The sequence below is a fragment of the Alexandromys fortis genome, unplaced genomic scaffold (assembly GCF_014885135.2).
Source record: "Alexandromys fortis isolate MF-2015 unplaced genomic scaffold, M_Fortis_MF-2015_v1.1 scaffold_34, whole genome shotgun sequence".
Taxonomy (NCBI): domain Eukaryota; kingdom Metazoa; phylum Chordata; class Mammalia; order Rodentia; family Cricetidae; genus Alexandromys; species Alexandromys fortis.
This window is the reverse complement of record NW_026067933.1, coordinates 2,437,547-2,454,099: the sequence shown is the minus strand read 5'-3', so window position 1 is coordinate 2,454,099 and position 16,553 is coordinate 2,437,547. Positions and strand designations below refer to the sequence as shown.

Below are 16,553 nucleotides of genomic sequence, written 5' to 3'. Positions count from 1 at the left end.
AACAAGAGATTTCTGGGAAGAGGAGTCAGTCTGCAGTTCTCACAAAGGAAGACAGATGAAGAGAAAGCAAGATGAGAATGCCTTGCTGATGAAAGGTGCCAAGCCACATGGCTAACACGGGTAAGAATTGTGGGCAAATGTAAGTTATAAGAGTTAATAAGAAATTGGAGCTACTAGGGCAACAAGTTTATGATTAATGTAGACCTCTGCGTGTTTCTTTGGGATGGAATGGCTGTGGGTCTGGGTGGGACAGAAACCTCTATCAACAAATGTGGAAAACTGCATCCCCAGAAAACCTCAGAGAGCTTGGGAAGCAATTCTAGACACAAAATAACAGAGCAAAACACGGCTTATTGATGGTAGCACTTTCTCAGGTGGCCTCTTTTTGCTACAGGCAAGCATATCTCATTTAAGACAGGCTTCCTGACTCAGCTTTAGCTGTGAAACCTTGCAGCTCTTTTAAGAGACCCTGCCACCAAACACTTAAATGGTGTTTATGAATTTCTGGCAACATGCTTTTTGGTGGTGTCAGGGACTTTTAAACTCCATAGAGTTATAGCAATAAACATGGTTCCCACCAGTAACTCTGCCATGATGTTAGACCCCCCAGAAAGCTAAGGAATGGGGTGGATCCAGCTGTCAAACCCACGGCTTTAATCATATCTATATCACTTAGCAAATTAAAGACTGATGTGGTCAGAAAAAAGGGGATATACAGTAAAGATAGATTAAAGTCAAAGAAAACTTCTAAATGGTTTATAGTGTGTTAAAAAATATATGTAGGCTTGTGAGAGAAAAGAAAAAGGATAAAGTCCTTAAAACAAAAAAAGGAAAAAGAGAGTAGTTGGGTTTGGTGGCACATACCTTTAATACTTGGGAGGCAGAGGCAGGTGGATCTCTGTGAATTCAAGGACAGCCTGGTCTACAGAGTAAGTTCCAGGACAGCTAAAGATACACAGAGAAACCCTGTCTGAAAAAGCCAAAAATTAAAAATAAAAATAAAAAAAGTAAAGTTTAAAATAAAGCCACATAATGATGAAAAATACACAGAGAGTCTGGATACTGTATGTTTGTGTTGTCTTTAAATTGTCTGATGGCTGAGGAAGGATCAAAAGCTGCTAAAAGATATTTGATTATAAGTGCTTCTGCATTAATCCAACATATATATTTTGAAAGTGCCTTGATTTAAAAATTAAAGTCAAAAGGTATGTTACTTTGGGGAAGAGTTTTTGTTTTTGTTTCCACAGGAAATGAGAGGCTGTGGATTCATTCTGGGCTAAGAAAAATCAGATTTGATCAAGAAAAATGCCCTGAAGAATTCTAATAGGAGCAGATGATCCAGATCATCCAATATTTTTAGAGAACCTCTGTTGGATTTTCCTTTGAGTTCTGCATCCAGAATGGTTTCAAGACTGTGGCTGAGATGATCAAGCCTCACAGAATATTCCATTCTGGACTTGATCATAATTCAAAATTTTCTTTAGGTCCCTATAAAAATTATCAGCACTCCCCAATAATCAGGAAGTAGCCTGGAAAACTATGCCTACATTCTCAAAAAAATGGATTATGGATGTTTACCTTTGTTTAGAATGTTGTTTACAAGTTGTTATGGATAATAGTCAGGAGAAAAGTTAAAGGAAATTCGATTCAGAGTTCTTGTTTTGAAAAAAAGGGGGGGTGCTGTGGGGCAATGGTCTGAACCCTGTCACTGTCACTTGTATTTTAATAAATGATGATTGGCCAGTATCTCGGCAGAAAGTAGAGATGGGGCGGTGAGAAAAGGAGAATTCTGGGAAGAGGAAATAGTAGGTCTGAAGTTCTCACAGAGGAAGCCAGATGCAGAGGAAGCAAGATGAAAATGCTTTGCTGATGAAAGGTACCAAGCCAGATGGCTAACACAGACAAGAATTATAGGCTAATGTAAGTTATAAGAGCTAATAAGAAGCCTGAGCTACTACACCAACTAGTTTATGATTAATGTAGACCTCAGTGTGTTTCTTTGGGATGGAATGACTGTGGGTCCATGTGGAACAGAAACCTCTGTCAACAGGTCTGGGCAGCTGGCAATCAACGAGCAGCCTCTGACTACATAGGGGAGAACGAGCACTGGAAATAAAGCATGGGTCATAGGTACCTTTATCACATCAAAGTAAAAAGCCTACTTACTTGAATCCTAAGAAAAGCCACTGAAGCCAGATCCAGGACAAGAGTAGAAGGATAACTGCAACCGGGAAGGATAACAAAAACCAGGATCCGAAGTTGAGGCAACGACATTCAGGGTAGCGTCTACATCAAAGAGGAAAACAGGTTAGGGAGGAGAGACACAATGAGTCCTCACTGGTAGTCTAATGTAAAAAGCAACAGTCTACATCATTCTTGTACTCTAACTAGCATTCTTATTTTTATGTCCGGCTTCTGTTCTGTAACTATATAATTATGCTACACCCTACCAAAGTAAGAGGGTCATTTTTAATCTTTATTCTTTTTAATCAATCTCTCATGAAATACTTGTGAAAAACACCCATCGCTGTAGCTCACATTCATCCAATACAAAATAAATAAGTGTGCACAAGGGGTTGTGCTTCATTGTTGTTGTTCAGTTCAAATCATCAAACTAGGAATGAGCAAAGACTAACCAGATGAGTTGGGAAGAACTCACTGTTGGGTTCCATTCCCCACTGGTAGTAGGCATCCTCATACCTGTGAAGAACTTACGCTCTGCTCAGACTGCCTCCTCCAGTGTTTTTCAGGTTTTTTGTTTGTTTGTTTTGTTTTTACCAAAAGCATGGTACATCATGGTGATATATGAGGCCATTCTATCTAACTTTGAACTCAATCTAATGAGACAGCTCTGGACCAGATGAAAGCATTTTGTGTAAGAAGTCTGATTTTTCTTTATCTTCTAGTTATTTTACTTTCAAATTAACACAATAACAAAATATCAGCAATTAAACACGCTAAGATAACAAACATCTTTTTTTGGTGACCTTGCATTTATTACTTCAAAATATGGCTTAAATACTAAATAAATCATCACATCACAATCATTTTATAGCTACAGAGAAACATCTGGAAGTTTGAAAAATAATTGGTAGTAATTAATTTGTTCTTCAAGTGATAAAAAAAGAAAGTTGGAAATCTAAATATATACAAAAAAATGAAAACCTGTTTTTAGTGCTTTTTCAAATGACAAAATACAGAAAGCTTTGTGAAAAATAAAGATTTTCAATTTTTTTCTACCATTTGTTGCATAGCCAAAATTGGAGCATAGCTTTCTGGAGAGAAGAGTTGAGTTCATGAGACTTTGAGTGTCAACAAATCCCACAAGTTCAGGAAACTGAAACCAAACTACAAAGCCACTCTGCAGGGTTATAATCAGGAAACACTTGCCAGGAAGAGGTTCTGGAACCCAATGAGCTGCATGCAAATCCAGCAGAGATCTCTGGGGTTGTAGCATTTCAGAGTCGTCAGTTATGCTAGTGTGAGCTTTTTAGTGGAACAGCTGTCATTGAGCGATCCAAATTCCTATAAGGAACTCCAGTATGTTTCTCCAAGTTGAACTTAGTAAAATAGTTTATGATTGACCTGTTCTGGGTACTATATTTGAGGTGAGTTGTCATTTGTTCAGATCTCTTCAGGAAAAGTCATATAACATTTCATATTGCATTCTGTTACTTAACAGATTGCATTTTTTTACTTAAGAAAATTTTATACCCAGGCATAGAGGCACCTTGTAAGTTAACACTTGAGAGTCTGCAATAGAAGATTTCAAGTTTCAGGCTAGTCTGGGTTACATAGTAAGGCCATAACTTTTTTAAATTCATAGAAATTTTGATGGAGACATCCCTTTTAAAGCTTTCTGCAAATTGTCTATTTGTGGGTCTCTGTATTTGTTCCCACCTGCTGCAGAAATAAGTTTCTCAGATGATGGCTGAGCAAGGCACTGATCTATGAATATAGCAGAATGTGGGTAGGAGTTATTTTATTCCTATGTTCCTTTAGTAGAACCATAGTATTTTGTTTTATTCTAGGTCCCTGGGTTATCTACTGTTAGGTTTGTGGCTACCCAAGCAGTGCCAAGTATCTATCTGTTCCATCTCATGGCATGAGCCTTAAATAAAATCAAATCTTCATTGGCTGTGCCCACAAAATTTGTGCCACTATTGTACCAGCTCATCTTGCGTATAGGTTATCATTGTATACTGAAGGATTTGTAGTTGTGTTAGTGTTTACCTTTCTTCTCTGATAGAATGCAGAGTACCTTCCAGTAGCATGAACACTAGGGATAGGGATGAAAACTCTATGTAGGCACCAGTTCAGCTTCTCTGTGTTTAATGTATTGTGTAGATGTAGTCTTCAGCGGTGGGGCACTACTATCAATTTGAGGAGAGCAACCAAAAGCTTTGGTGGTACCCTGGCTTGTTTGTGGGTTCCCGTAGGACCCTTTGCCAGAAAGAGTGTAAGAGCCAGAAGAAATGGAGGACACCAAAGAAACAAGACTTTTTAAACACAGCACCACTGACACACATATGAACTCAGAGAGATTGAGGCAGCATACCCAGGGCCTACCTACATGGGTCTGTACCAAATAGGACTTAAGAGTTGAGAGGGGAAATGGACACACACTCCTGTCCCTAACATAGAATCCAGTTCCAATCAAGAACTACTTGCAAAACCACTCTTAAAGGTAGACCCCACCAGTAGCTAACCAATATAAAACAAATTCAAAGGCATCTTTGGAGGGTCTTTGTCTCATAGCGCTGCATTGGAGATTTTGCTTTTCTTTTTTTCTTTTAAAACCTTATAGGTACTTTGCAAGTGCATTATGGCCTCCAGTTTTTTTTTTATGGCATTCCTGTGTATGCAAACCTGTGTGTTTCTATGTGTTCCTCATGCTTTTTCTTTGACTCTTTTTTCCTCTGTTTGTTTGTCTTATTCTAATTTGTTTCTTTCTGTTTTATCTTATTTTGTCTTTATTCCTTAGACGTCCTTGAGAGACAGAAAGAGTGTGGATTTGGAGGAACTGAGAGGACCTGGGGGAGAGAAAAAAGTATTTCCATTAAAAGAAAATAATTCATAAAACTTTTGATCTTGGTCATTCTGTTTGGGGTGGACACGGAGTCTCATCATGAACTAAGAAGTTATATGCAATTGATTCCTGCTGGGAAAGGGAAAGTCAGTTCTTTCCTATGTACTACCATTGGGCATATCACCCACACCACAGGGAGGCATCGAGCCCAGGAGCCATCGGCCAATACAAGGACTCCACATTTTAGTTTTGCTTTCTGTGGCCTTTTTGTTTTCTTTGGGCATTCTTTTGTCTCATTGGGTTTTTTGTTTGTTCGTTTGTTTTGATTTTTCCCTTAGTTTTGACAAAGAGAGAGAACTTGAAGTCAGACAGGTAAGGAGATGAGAAGGATCCGGGAGGAGTTGGAAGAGGGAAAACATGATCAAAATATACTACATGAAAAATTAAATTATATATAAATAAAACGCCTTTTATTACATGTACATAGTAAAGTTACATACTTTAATTTTTTTTGAAGACAGCTTCTAAGTAATGTAAAGACTCAGAGGCACCTTGTTCGTGCTGCTCCCATGACTTTTAATAAATCTATACTTTTTCCCACACAATAATTAGCTGCTCACAACTTTAGACTTATAACTTTTTTCTACAGCTTTCTTTGAACTTATAAAAACTCTTGAATCTCCTGACCTCTGGAGCTAGCATTATTAGCTTAATAATAACTGATATTTTTATCTACCTGGAAGACAGTAAAGGATTGGTTTATGGTTACATAATTAGAAACTGGCAAATGATAATTTTTAAAATGTCTAAAAATATATAGAACTAGATGAAAAGGAAATGCTTTACCATGTCCAGGAGGTTCTGTTGCTTTTAATTGGAAAATAAAACATGTGAGGATGTACTCACGCTGAATGTTCCGTCAGTCATATTAATCGTGTGTGAGGACACACTCACGCTGAACTTTCTGACAGTCATATTAATAGTGGGTGAAGACACACTCACGCTGAATGTTCCATCAGTCATATTAATCGTGGGTGAGGACACATTCATGCTGAAAGTCGTATTAAATGTGGGTTACAGAATGGCCTTTGTTTTTCTGTCCAGCCCTTTGATACTTGGATGCACAATATGGATTAGGATCAGAGCAATGTCCCCAAAGCCTCACTTTACTTTTACCATTTTGTAACACCATGAAATCAGGCTGCATTGCTTCCCGCTCCCACAGGATAGACTTCTAGAGAGCATATTTGACTGAAAAAAAGAACTTTTCAGAAGTTTTGGCTTGGGGAAAGTTTATTTAGGAAAAACAACAGAACTCTGAAAAGCTAAATCTGTGTGGTTATTTCTTTTCTTGAATAGTAAAGAAGGCTATAAATAACTATATAGGAATATGGCTCTATAAATATCACTGTAATGCATACCTAGAATGAATATGCCAAATAGTATGCTCAAAAAGAATTATTTTCCTATGGCATTCATTTTCCCATGGCTCTTCTTATTATATAATTTAATAAATGCAAATTTATATCCAAAATAACTATCCATATTTTTTTTTATCATGAATTGTGCTAAAAAATTCAGTCCTGATAAAATCCTTTTATTTTTATCCCAAACTATGGAATATATCGCTATGTTAAACATGAGTATTAGGTGGGTGTTTTCCTTGGTCTTGGTGATATAAAGATAAATGAGCATAATAGAAGCTCTTAAGAAATTCATACTAAAATACGGCACACAGGCAATAAGTGGAAAATCTGGCAATCGAATAGAAAATCAAACAGAATAATGAAATAAAAGTGGTTGGGAAAGGGAGAATATTTATATAGTGCAATGAGAGAAATGATGTTTAAGGTAAAACTGAGTTAGCAAGGATGAAAGACAGAAGGTGAGTGTTGGCCAGGATGTGGAGCAAAGGGAGCCCTTACTCACTGCTGGTAGCAATGGAAATGACAGAATGCACAAGAGACTCTAAGTCTCTTGAAAATAAAACTTCTATGTGATCTCATTGTCTCACTAGTGGACATACATCCAAAAGGAGTGAAGTTAGTAGAAAAAATTACAAATATCATGTTTATTGTACTTTTTTTTTAATTGCCATAAGGTGTCATCAAACTCTCAGCTAGAGATGAGTGAAGGAAATATGGCAAATATACAAATGAAGTGGTATTCAGCCACTAAGGAATGAAATCCTGTCATGTTTCTACAATTTTACTATGGATAATCATAAAAGACATAATAGTGAATAATTTGAACCTGGAAACTATGTATTGGAGCATAATTTAGCATCCTGTAAATATAAAGTTTTTTTAATGTGTCAATTTAAAGTTTTAGTTGGTGGTGATAAAGATAAAAAGAAAGCAACAGACTTTATCCATTTACAAACTGATATTCTTAAATAAATGGATACAAAGTAAGAGATTATGATCAAATCTCATTTGTCTGAATATCAATCAATATCCAGTTTTCCCCGTAGTACCTGTGGAAAGTGGTGTTTTGCCTGTGGATATGAGAATAAATATTTAGAATATAGTTAGGTATTATGTGGGCTTAGTAAATTAGCCTTTGCAGATTCTTTTCCAAGAGCATGACTTCACTAACCCTGAGTAGCTGGATAAGTTTGCAGTACCATGCATGACTCGCCTCTCGCTGAGTGGGCCTTGAGTCCAATTAGAGAGCTATTGGTTACCTCCAAGGTATGCATGCCACTAAAATGTCTTTTCCAGGGAAGAGCCTCCAATTGGTTATCCAATACATGGTCAGCCCTGAAATAATATGCATACAAGTAACATTATATTGACTGGACAGGTGGTATTTATATATTTAGCAATGTGTTTATATATTATTTTTATTAATATGATTGTTATATATTATGCACATATAATTTTAAAAAAATAGAGGCCATAAATTTGAGGGGGTACCTGAGAAGGTTTGGAGGGAAAAAGGGAATGGAGAAACTGACATAATTATATATTTTTAAAATTTTAAAGGAACTGTCTTTTCTCTAATGTGTATTTTTGGTGTCTTTGTCAAGAATCAGGTGGTTGTACATGGATAGACTTATTTCTGGGTCCTCAGTTGTTTGCCACTCTTCAGTTGACCAGTGTCTCTTGTGCCCGGTCCATGCTGCTTTTTATTACTATGACTCTGTAGTATAGCTTGAGGTAAGGTATGGTATATCTCCAGCAATGTTTTGTTGTTGTTCAGAACTGCTTTGCATGTCTGGTGTCTTTTGTGATTCCTTATGAATTTTAAGATTTTCAAAGGAGAATTTTTGAGAATAGTTACATTAGAATTTTCATGAGAATTATATGAATGAACAGATTGCTTTTGGCAGCATGGCTATTTTCATAATAGCAACTTTACCAATCCATGAGCATAAGAATTCCTTTCATAGATATGAAGAAAATGTGCCACATATGAAGACGGTGAAGTCTAAAGGACAAGCTGGCTGGGGAACAGGTGATTCAGAATGACTTGATGTGCCCTTTAGTTTTCCAAGTGATCTTTGATTGACCTCTATGAACATGAGTCCAGGGTTAAGAGGAGAGGGCAGAGATACAGATATAAAATGGGAAGCCACTAGTGCATCGGTGGAATTCCCTGGTAGGCCAGGGAAGGATGATCAGGCAGGAATGAAACAGAGATTCGGGTGTGAAACTGTATCTCAGTGCATGCTTAGGCTCACCTTGATTGAAGAGGTCAGGAAAAGGTGCAAGGATGAGCAAGTAGGCTAAGAACTTTGAATTCTAATGAAATCCCCTGAGGATGGCAATTTCCATTTCACAGGTGAAAGACCTAAGTCTTAGGGACAAAGTGTATTATTTAAGGTCATAGATTGTGAAGTCAAGTGGAATTTTCAAACCAGGAGAAATTTTAAAAAAAAGAAAGAAAACTGTTTCTCACTAACCCACTGTGTCTTCAACTACAGGTCCCACTGAAAATTAGAAAGTTTTATGTATGTCATAAAATACCCATAAACTGTATAAAATCCTTTTTATTCTAAGGGTATTTTAAACAGCTACAATTTTTTCACCTAAAACAGATATGCTTGGACATAAAGCATGTATATTTCCAAGTGAAGAAGATAGCATTGTTATTGTGTTTCTTATGACCAACTATGAACACGATAAATTAACTTTAATATCAATGTAAAATGCACAGAAACAGCCTCAAAAGAAAGGATGTAGCTATGGAAATCTACAGTCATGTTGAAGATCTTTAACAGTCATAATGAGTTGGTGTCTATACAGATTATAATCTGTTTTTATTATAATCCTTTTGATTTAGAACTTTTTTAATTGTGCAAGGCTAAGCTGATTTTCAGCTTTAGATTTGAGGACTCTTAGATATTTATTTTTAACAGAAGTCTGAAAGTGTTGACTGCTTTTTGTTTTCAGGAGCCAGGCACAACTCCTAACAGCAAGAACAAGCAGCGCATATGAGCGCACAGCAGTGTGACAGCATGCACAAGACCTGGGCAAGTCCAAGCAGACTACATCCCAGCAGGAAGGGGCAGTGGGCGTGAAGTCCTTTCTCTAGCCAGGGAGCCGTTGCAAACTGTTAACTGCTGGGAGGGAAGGGTCGATTTTCCCTAGGAGCATAGCCCCTGAAAAGTTGACCATGCTTCAGTGGGAGACATACATCCAAGAATATCTGGGTAGCACAAACTGGCCTTGATATGGAAAAACATGGAGGACACCAAGTTGAGAGGGCATGAAACTGGCACATAGACCTGAGGAAGACGGAGGAAGGAGTGTGGATATGATCAAATGCAGACGTGTGGGATTCTCAAAGAACAACAACAGAAGAGCAAGGTGGCTACAAAGTGGAGCAGCTTGCAATGCTGCCATCCCCAGGCCCTATGAAGAGCCACACATGTTCTGCACTTTAATCTTATGCTAATAAATTAATATTTCCCCTGTTTAGATAAAAGCCTGATCTTGAAAGAAGTTAAGCTGATATATGACAAGACTAAAATCTGAACCGATCTATGATCCAGCTTTTGATGTCTACATTTCTTAATTTTAAACAAAATGATTATGCATTTGTGTATGATGGGTGTGGGGTTTTTTGTGTGTCTGTATGTTCATGTCACAGAGCATATATGGAGGTCATTGAACAGCCTACAGCAGTTGGTTTTCACCTTCTATAATCTAGATCCCAGGAATTAATTTCGGATTGCCCATCATGATGGCAAACACCTTTACCTGCTTAGGCATTTTACTGGTCCCAACATTTCCTCTCTGGTACATGTCAGGGAATTTGTTTTTAAGAGATTTATCCTGCTCATTTCCAAAGTGAGAGCCATGGTAGTTATTGGGAATAGTAATGTGTTGGGAGAAAATAAATTTATTTTCTTCATCTGGGAGTAGCAAAGACAATAAGGTAGTCAAGTAGGCTTTGAAACCAAGGCAAGAATAAATGCATTTCTTTTATTTATTTATTTATTTATTTATTTATTTATTTATTTGAGACAGGCTCTCTGTGTGGCGCTTTGGAGCCTGTCCTGGTAATTGCTTTGTAGCCCAGGCTGATCTCAAACTCACAAAGATCCACTTGCCTCTGCCACCCAGTACTGGGGTTAAAGGCATGTGCCACCACCATCCAATCACAAACGGATTTTTTTTTACTATCCTCTGGCCCCACGAACCTTAAAATAGTCCACTGGTTGGCCACAGTTTCATTTTTTGTAGAGCAGCTATTAGCAATCAATCATAATCTAAAAATATTCATACTTGCCTTGACTCTTTCAAGAAAGAAAGTAGCTATGTTTTATAACCTCCATTACAGTATGTTGCTCTTCTAAGTTTTGATTGGTATTGTAAAAATATCTTACAGTAACTATTTTACAAATTCAGTACTATATATGTAACCAATGCCACATTGGGGTTGGATACTATCAACAGGCTTAGATATCCATTGTCTCTTGTAGATAAAGTGACTGCTGTAACGACTGGGCACACGGTTAAGAATGACTGTGGTGATCTTAACGTAAGCATTCCTTCCAAGATACTTTCTATGCCCATAATTTTACAGTTAAAACTTAGAACCTTAATAATATATTTTTATAATTATCAAACTATGTCATTTTACCTGAGATAGCATCCCATTTTCTTTTGCTATAGCTCTTTCTTGACTGATAGCTGTCATTTATTTTGTGGCAATAGTGCATGAAAACCTTCCCTACTACTACAAAAATAACAACTATTCTCAATAATAAATTTCTTCTCACAAGAATATCTTGATGTAAACATTATTCAGTTGTTAGTATGAGCCTGAAGAACGATCAGTGCTTGTGAACTCCATGCATATCTTGCTACAGCTGGTCTCTAGCAATGCTTGTTAAGAAGCTCTTTTCTCCTTATTTCTCCATTCAGCCTCCCTTTTCCAAGACTTTTTATTTCTCTCAGTTGTCAAAACCAGACTGAAATCTTACCTTTGTTCTAAAAGAATTCCCCCTAAGTTTTGGCCAGGCCAAAATTTATTCTTGCCTTTTTCAAACATGAGTAATGTCAACTTTGTGTTTTCCTCTCTCCCCACTATGGACTTCCTTCACTCTTCATCAGTCTAAATGTGTGCACCATTCACTGCTCCATTGAGCCCACTCTCTTCCAGAACATCAAGGGGAACTGTGTCCTTCCTCGGCCATCTTCTTGCCCTTTTGTCCCTTCAGGAGCCCCTGTTTCACCTTTTCTTCTGAAGGTAGACTTCAGTTTTGGCTATCAGAACACCGAGTACTTCTGATTCTTCTACTTTAATTAACTTCCTTCACCCTCTTTATGGGCAGCATTTCCTATTGGCATTCTTTTAACTTTTCCTTAGTATTTTTCCGACAATTATTTAAAATTCTATGTTCGAGAATTTAAGCGCTGCTCTGAAAGATATACTATTTGACTTATAATTACCTTAGGTGAATAAACTTACAAAATCTGCTACAGATCTTCATGTGGCTAGGTACTTAGTAAGACATGTTAGCCTGTCTCAATTAAGTGTTTTAATTTTTCCAGTGAATCTGCCTTTTCTTTTATAGAAGTTCTTGGAACCACTGAGGTACCATAGTTGCTTTCACCCCTCTTTAACCTGAAACTTTCAAAATTAATTATAATGATCTCCTGGGTGTCTAGTGTCTTAGATTTAAATTCTAACGTCTCAGAAGTAGCCTTTCATCATGTGTCAGCATGTTAGTAATGCACTTCTAATTGGTTTCCTTTCCACAGACTCCTAGAATGCCAACCTGAGAGCCCACTGATACTCTAAACTATGTAGAGAATGGATACCACCACAGTCCTTAGAAAATACATTGTAGACATTGTTCCATTGATTTATGAGTTATTTGTACTAATTTTATTACTGTACATAGTGTTTGCCTTAAAAATATTTCTGAATCATGTCAGATTTCCACTAGCAAATGTTTTGCAGCTTAAAGCAGAAGTACTCCTTTAGAGCGTACTGGAGTATTTATATTATGATGTTCTATTATTATCTCTCAGCCCTATCTATAAAAATGATGTATGGATTTATTGGTAGATATATTATAGTAAGTAGAAAATAAATAGGCAGGTAAATAGCTGGAAAAGAATTCAAAATAGGTTATGTAATATTTTCCTTTCAATAGTGCATTTGGGAGATGGCACCTTACTTTAAATATCAGTGACAGAAATTGCTGGTATTCAAGTTCCTTTGTAGTCTTTAGCATTTGGAAGAAAAAAATGCAAATTCATCATTCTTCAAAACAACAGCAAGCTGTATAAAGAAGACAAGGCTGTATTGCCTTAGTGAATTACTAAATAAAGCAGAATATCTCTCTAGCTCTAAATATATATAAAAAACAGTATATGTTGGAGAGCTTTAAGCTTCTGATATTTTTTCAATGATTTTGAATCAACATTGTCCTATTGTAGTTTTATGATACTACTGTATTTTGCAAAGGAGTATTCAAGGAAAAGCTCATTAAGTATCTTTTTATTTAATAATATAAACTTATAAGATGACATGTATTTTCTCTTTTATAACAGTATTTCTATCAAATGGTGTATCTGATTTTATAATATATTAATATATTATTAGTGCAAAGGCAAAATGTTGAAGACAAACACTTTCTTTTAGGGTGTATTTTAAGCATTTTTTAAATTTAAAGTAAATTTTAGTCAAATTTTATGATCAGGGACATTAGAGTCATGAAAATAGTTTGAAACTTTTGTTCAAATTCTTTAAAATGCTCTTGACCTGGTACAACAGATAGATCAGTGCATGCAAAGAATCAAGAAAAAGATGAAAAAATAGTAATTTTTAAAAACTGGTTGATATACTACACAGAACCACGAAAATTAGGGGCAAAGTCTGCATGGATTCAACTGTAGAAAGTGGTTTCATTAACTATCCTATACCTAACAGCAGTCCTCTGCCACTAACAGTAGTAACTGAGTCTCAACATTAGGAATAAGATTCTGAAGAGCTGGTTGAGATGTTGGATCTCTTTTCTTAACCATGGGTGTAATTCTAGCTTGCAGAAATGACTCAGGGGCAATTCTAGTTCTGAATTTGGGTGTTCACAGATACAGCCCTTCCACACTGATTTTTCAGATGTCCTCCACTTATGAATCAAGCACCTTTCAGATATTTCCTCCTAAGTGATTGTTGAACCTATGAAGCATCACTAGAATGGGAAGTGGACACAAAGCTCCATCCTAAACAAGAAGATATTTGCAATGGATACTTAGGGGAAAGGGGAAATTCAGTTTTCTCCAATGGATTGCATTGGGTATATCAATCACATTTCAGGGTAGACCCCATGTCCAAGTATAGCTAAACAATGGGGAATGTACTCCATATTTTTTAAGACTTTTAATTTGTTTTTTCATGTGCTAGTTTGTTTGATTTTAATTTTTGTCTTGTTTAGGGAAGAGAGAAAGAAAGAGAATAGGAAGATGGGAAGATGAGAAAGATCTGGGAAGAGTTGAGAAAGGGGAAAACATTATCAAAATATATTGTTCTTAAAATCAAAAAATAGCATAAATATATATGTATATTAAAATATATAAGTTAAAATAGAAGTGTATCCACAGAAACATTAAATGCACACAAAGGTATTCAGTGCTGAGCCCGAACTTCTACATCATTGTTCTTTGTACATAGGATGCTTCTCTTTGGAGAACTAGGAATGACATTCTTAGGGTTGGATTTGTTGGAGAAACTTTGTATGAAAAACATTTTACAAATAATTTGATAAGGTCCAAAGATCCTGGGGTTCTGCCTCTTAGAGTGTAATGAATTCCCTGATTCTGAGCCCTATCTTTCATGAGAAATGTCTATCTCCTCTTCTTGGCCTTCTTAAATGCCATAGATCTTCCTAGTACTCCAGCAGATATAAAATGTACCTCTAATACTTCAAATAAACCTTCTTTCTGAGCTCAAACAAAAACATGTATTTCTAATGGCTGCTCTAACAGTTTTACACAGTGCAAAACATTTTAGCATTATTTACACATTTAATTCTCATAGTACTTTTACAAAATGTGACTATTTTACATATGAAGAATTACATCTTAGAAATATTATTTTGGGTTAAATTTTATAAAGTAGGGAAGCGAAGTTGTAGAAGTTTTAACTAAAACAGTACCATGGTTGAAATTGAAGATTTCTCAATTTTTATAAAATTCTGGTCTCACAATTGTAAACTTTAATTATTTACATTTCCCTAGGATATTCTGGTGCTTTCGTCTCTGGTAGCTTCAGATATTTTTGGAGTTGCCAACTTCAGCCTCTTGCAATTAGATCTTGTGTTCACAGTTCACCATTTAAGTCCAAATGCTCAGTAGCCAATCTCTGCATAAACCATCTCATGCAACACTGCATTTGCATGCCCACTCATTATCACGTTATTGCATCTCATGCAACACTGCATTTGCATGCCCACTAATTATCACGTTATTGAATTAGTTACAATGAAACAAATTTTCCCTCTCTGGTAAGAGGCTCAGTTGGGAGTTCTGCTACACCCCATACATAATAAGCCTGCTGTTGGTGATGTTGGCAGAATAAAATCACAATCTGATCTTAGATTAGCAGAATGAACCTTCAAGTAGATATTAATTTACTAGATCCTGCACATTTCATCCTCAGTCCAGAGGAAGGTCTCTAGATCTAGAGTCATTCTCATAAGAAGCGACGATACGTTATTCCCAAATAACAGTTCCGTCTCTGGATTTGATTAGTCAGGTAAGAACAACTTCCATGGTTTGTTTGATGACCACTTGTTAAACCACCAATCTGATTTTACTTACGTATTGAAGTGCTCAGAGAAGATCAGGTTGGTGGAGGTACCAGTGATTGTTGTCAGCCCACCAATGGTTGAAGAGTAAGTAATAGATAAACACATGAGTTTACACATCATGTGGTCCCTCTTTGACCGATATGCTATTCCTGTGACTCTGTTCTGTTAATAAGAAAATACATCATGAGAACAGTTCTACTTGCGGTCAGAACAACATTTCTTATATAATAAATGTGCTACAACTTTCCTGTGTCATATACATGATGGTGTTTGAAGGTGGAACCTTCGGTAGGTAATAAGAGTTAACGCCATTAGGTGAGATCAAAGCCCCTTTAAAAGAAGGCATTAAGATTTCTCTCCACCAAGTGGAAATGCAGGGAGGTAGCCATGTTTGCGTCCAGGAAGCAGTCTTTATCAGACCCCCTAAATCTGCCAGACCTGAATCCTACACTTAAGTGTGTTTAATATTTGTCCTAGTTTCATTTCTGTTTTGTGAGAAAATATCTTGACAAAAATACAGGCAGAAAAAACTTACAATTGTAAACTTAACTCAGCTTACAATTCTAGGTTGATGTCCGGCCTGGTAGGGAAGTCACAGGGGCAGGAGCTAGTCACATCCAACTTGCTTCTGCTCAGTATCACCTTTACACACTATACAGTTAAGGATTTCCTGAACTACATTCTATCCATGTAAATTTTTTTTATCTTAGAGACATGGGCAGTATTAAACCAAGTTACAGATGAAGACATAAGACACAGAGAGGTTAAATGAATTACCAAGAGTCGGTGCCTAAAAGTGGCAATGCCGGGTAATACAATTATTGTTTTGCTTTAAAGTCCAGAGCTACAACTCTTATTCTGTGTTATTTGTCCTCCTTTAAGTATTCTTTTACTCTGCTCACTTATTCCATTTATTTCCTTTTACTTAAAGTGCTGCAAATGTGTTTAGATTCCTCCATAACCAAAACCATAATGTCACCTGATGTCATCTCTGCCCTGGGTTGATTTAGTAATATCTTTGAGACTCCATGGTTCAACCCTTGATGATTTTACATTTGTTCTTTATGCTTCAATCTTCAAATAAATCTAGGAACTATATGAGCACTTGTTATGTATTGTGCTGTATTTATATATATATATTTTAATATATATATATATAAATACATCTGTATTTAAGGATTATATAAGGATATTTTTACATCTGTAGTATATCAGACACATCTTAAATAGCTAAGAATTGCTATAAGTACA

At 36.4% G+C, this 16,553-nt stretch overlaps 1 protein-coding gene across 1 annotated transcript in view; it reads right to left on the bottom strand.

Moving 5' to 3' along the window:
- Nucleotides 1–16,553, bottom strand: part of Slc13a1 (solute carrier family 13 member 1) — an 84,803-nt gene that overhangs the window by 19,810 nt on the left and 48,440 nt on the right. Inside the window, exons 7-8 of the mRNA XM_050145912.1 lie at nt 15,313–15,464; nt 2,167–2,286 (exon numbers count right to left, since the gene is read on the bottom strand). Coding sequence (XP_050001869.1) covers nt 2,167–2,286; nt 15,313–15,464 — 272 coding nt within the window. The remainder of the gene's footprint in view (nt 1–2,166; nt 2,287–15,312; nt 15,465–16,553) is intronic.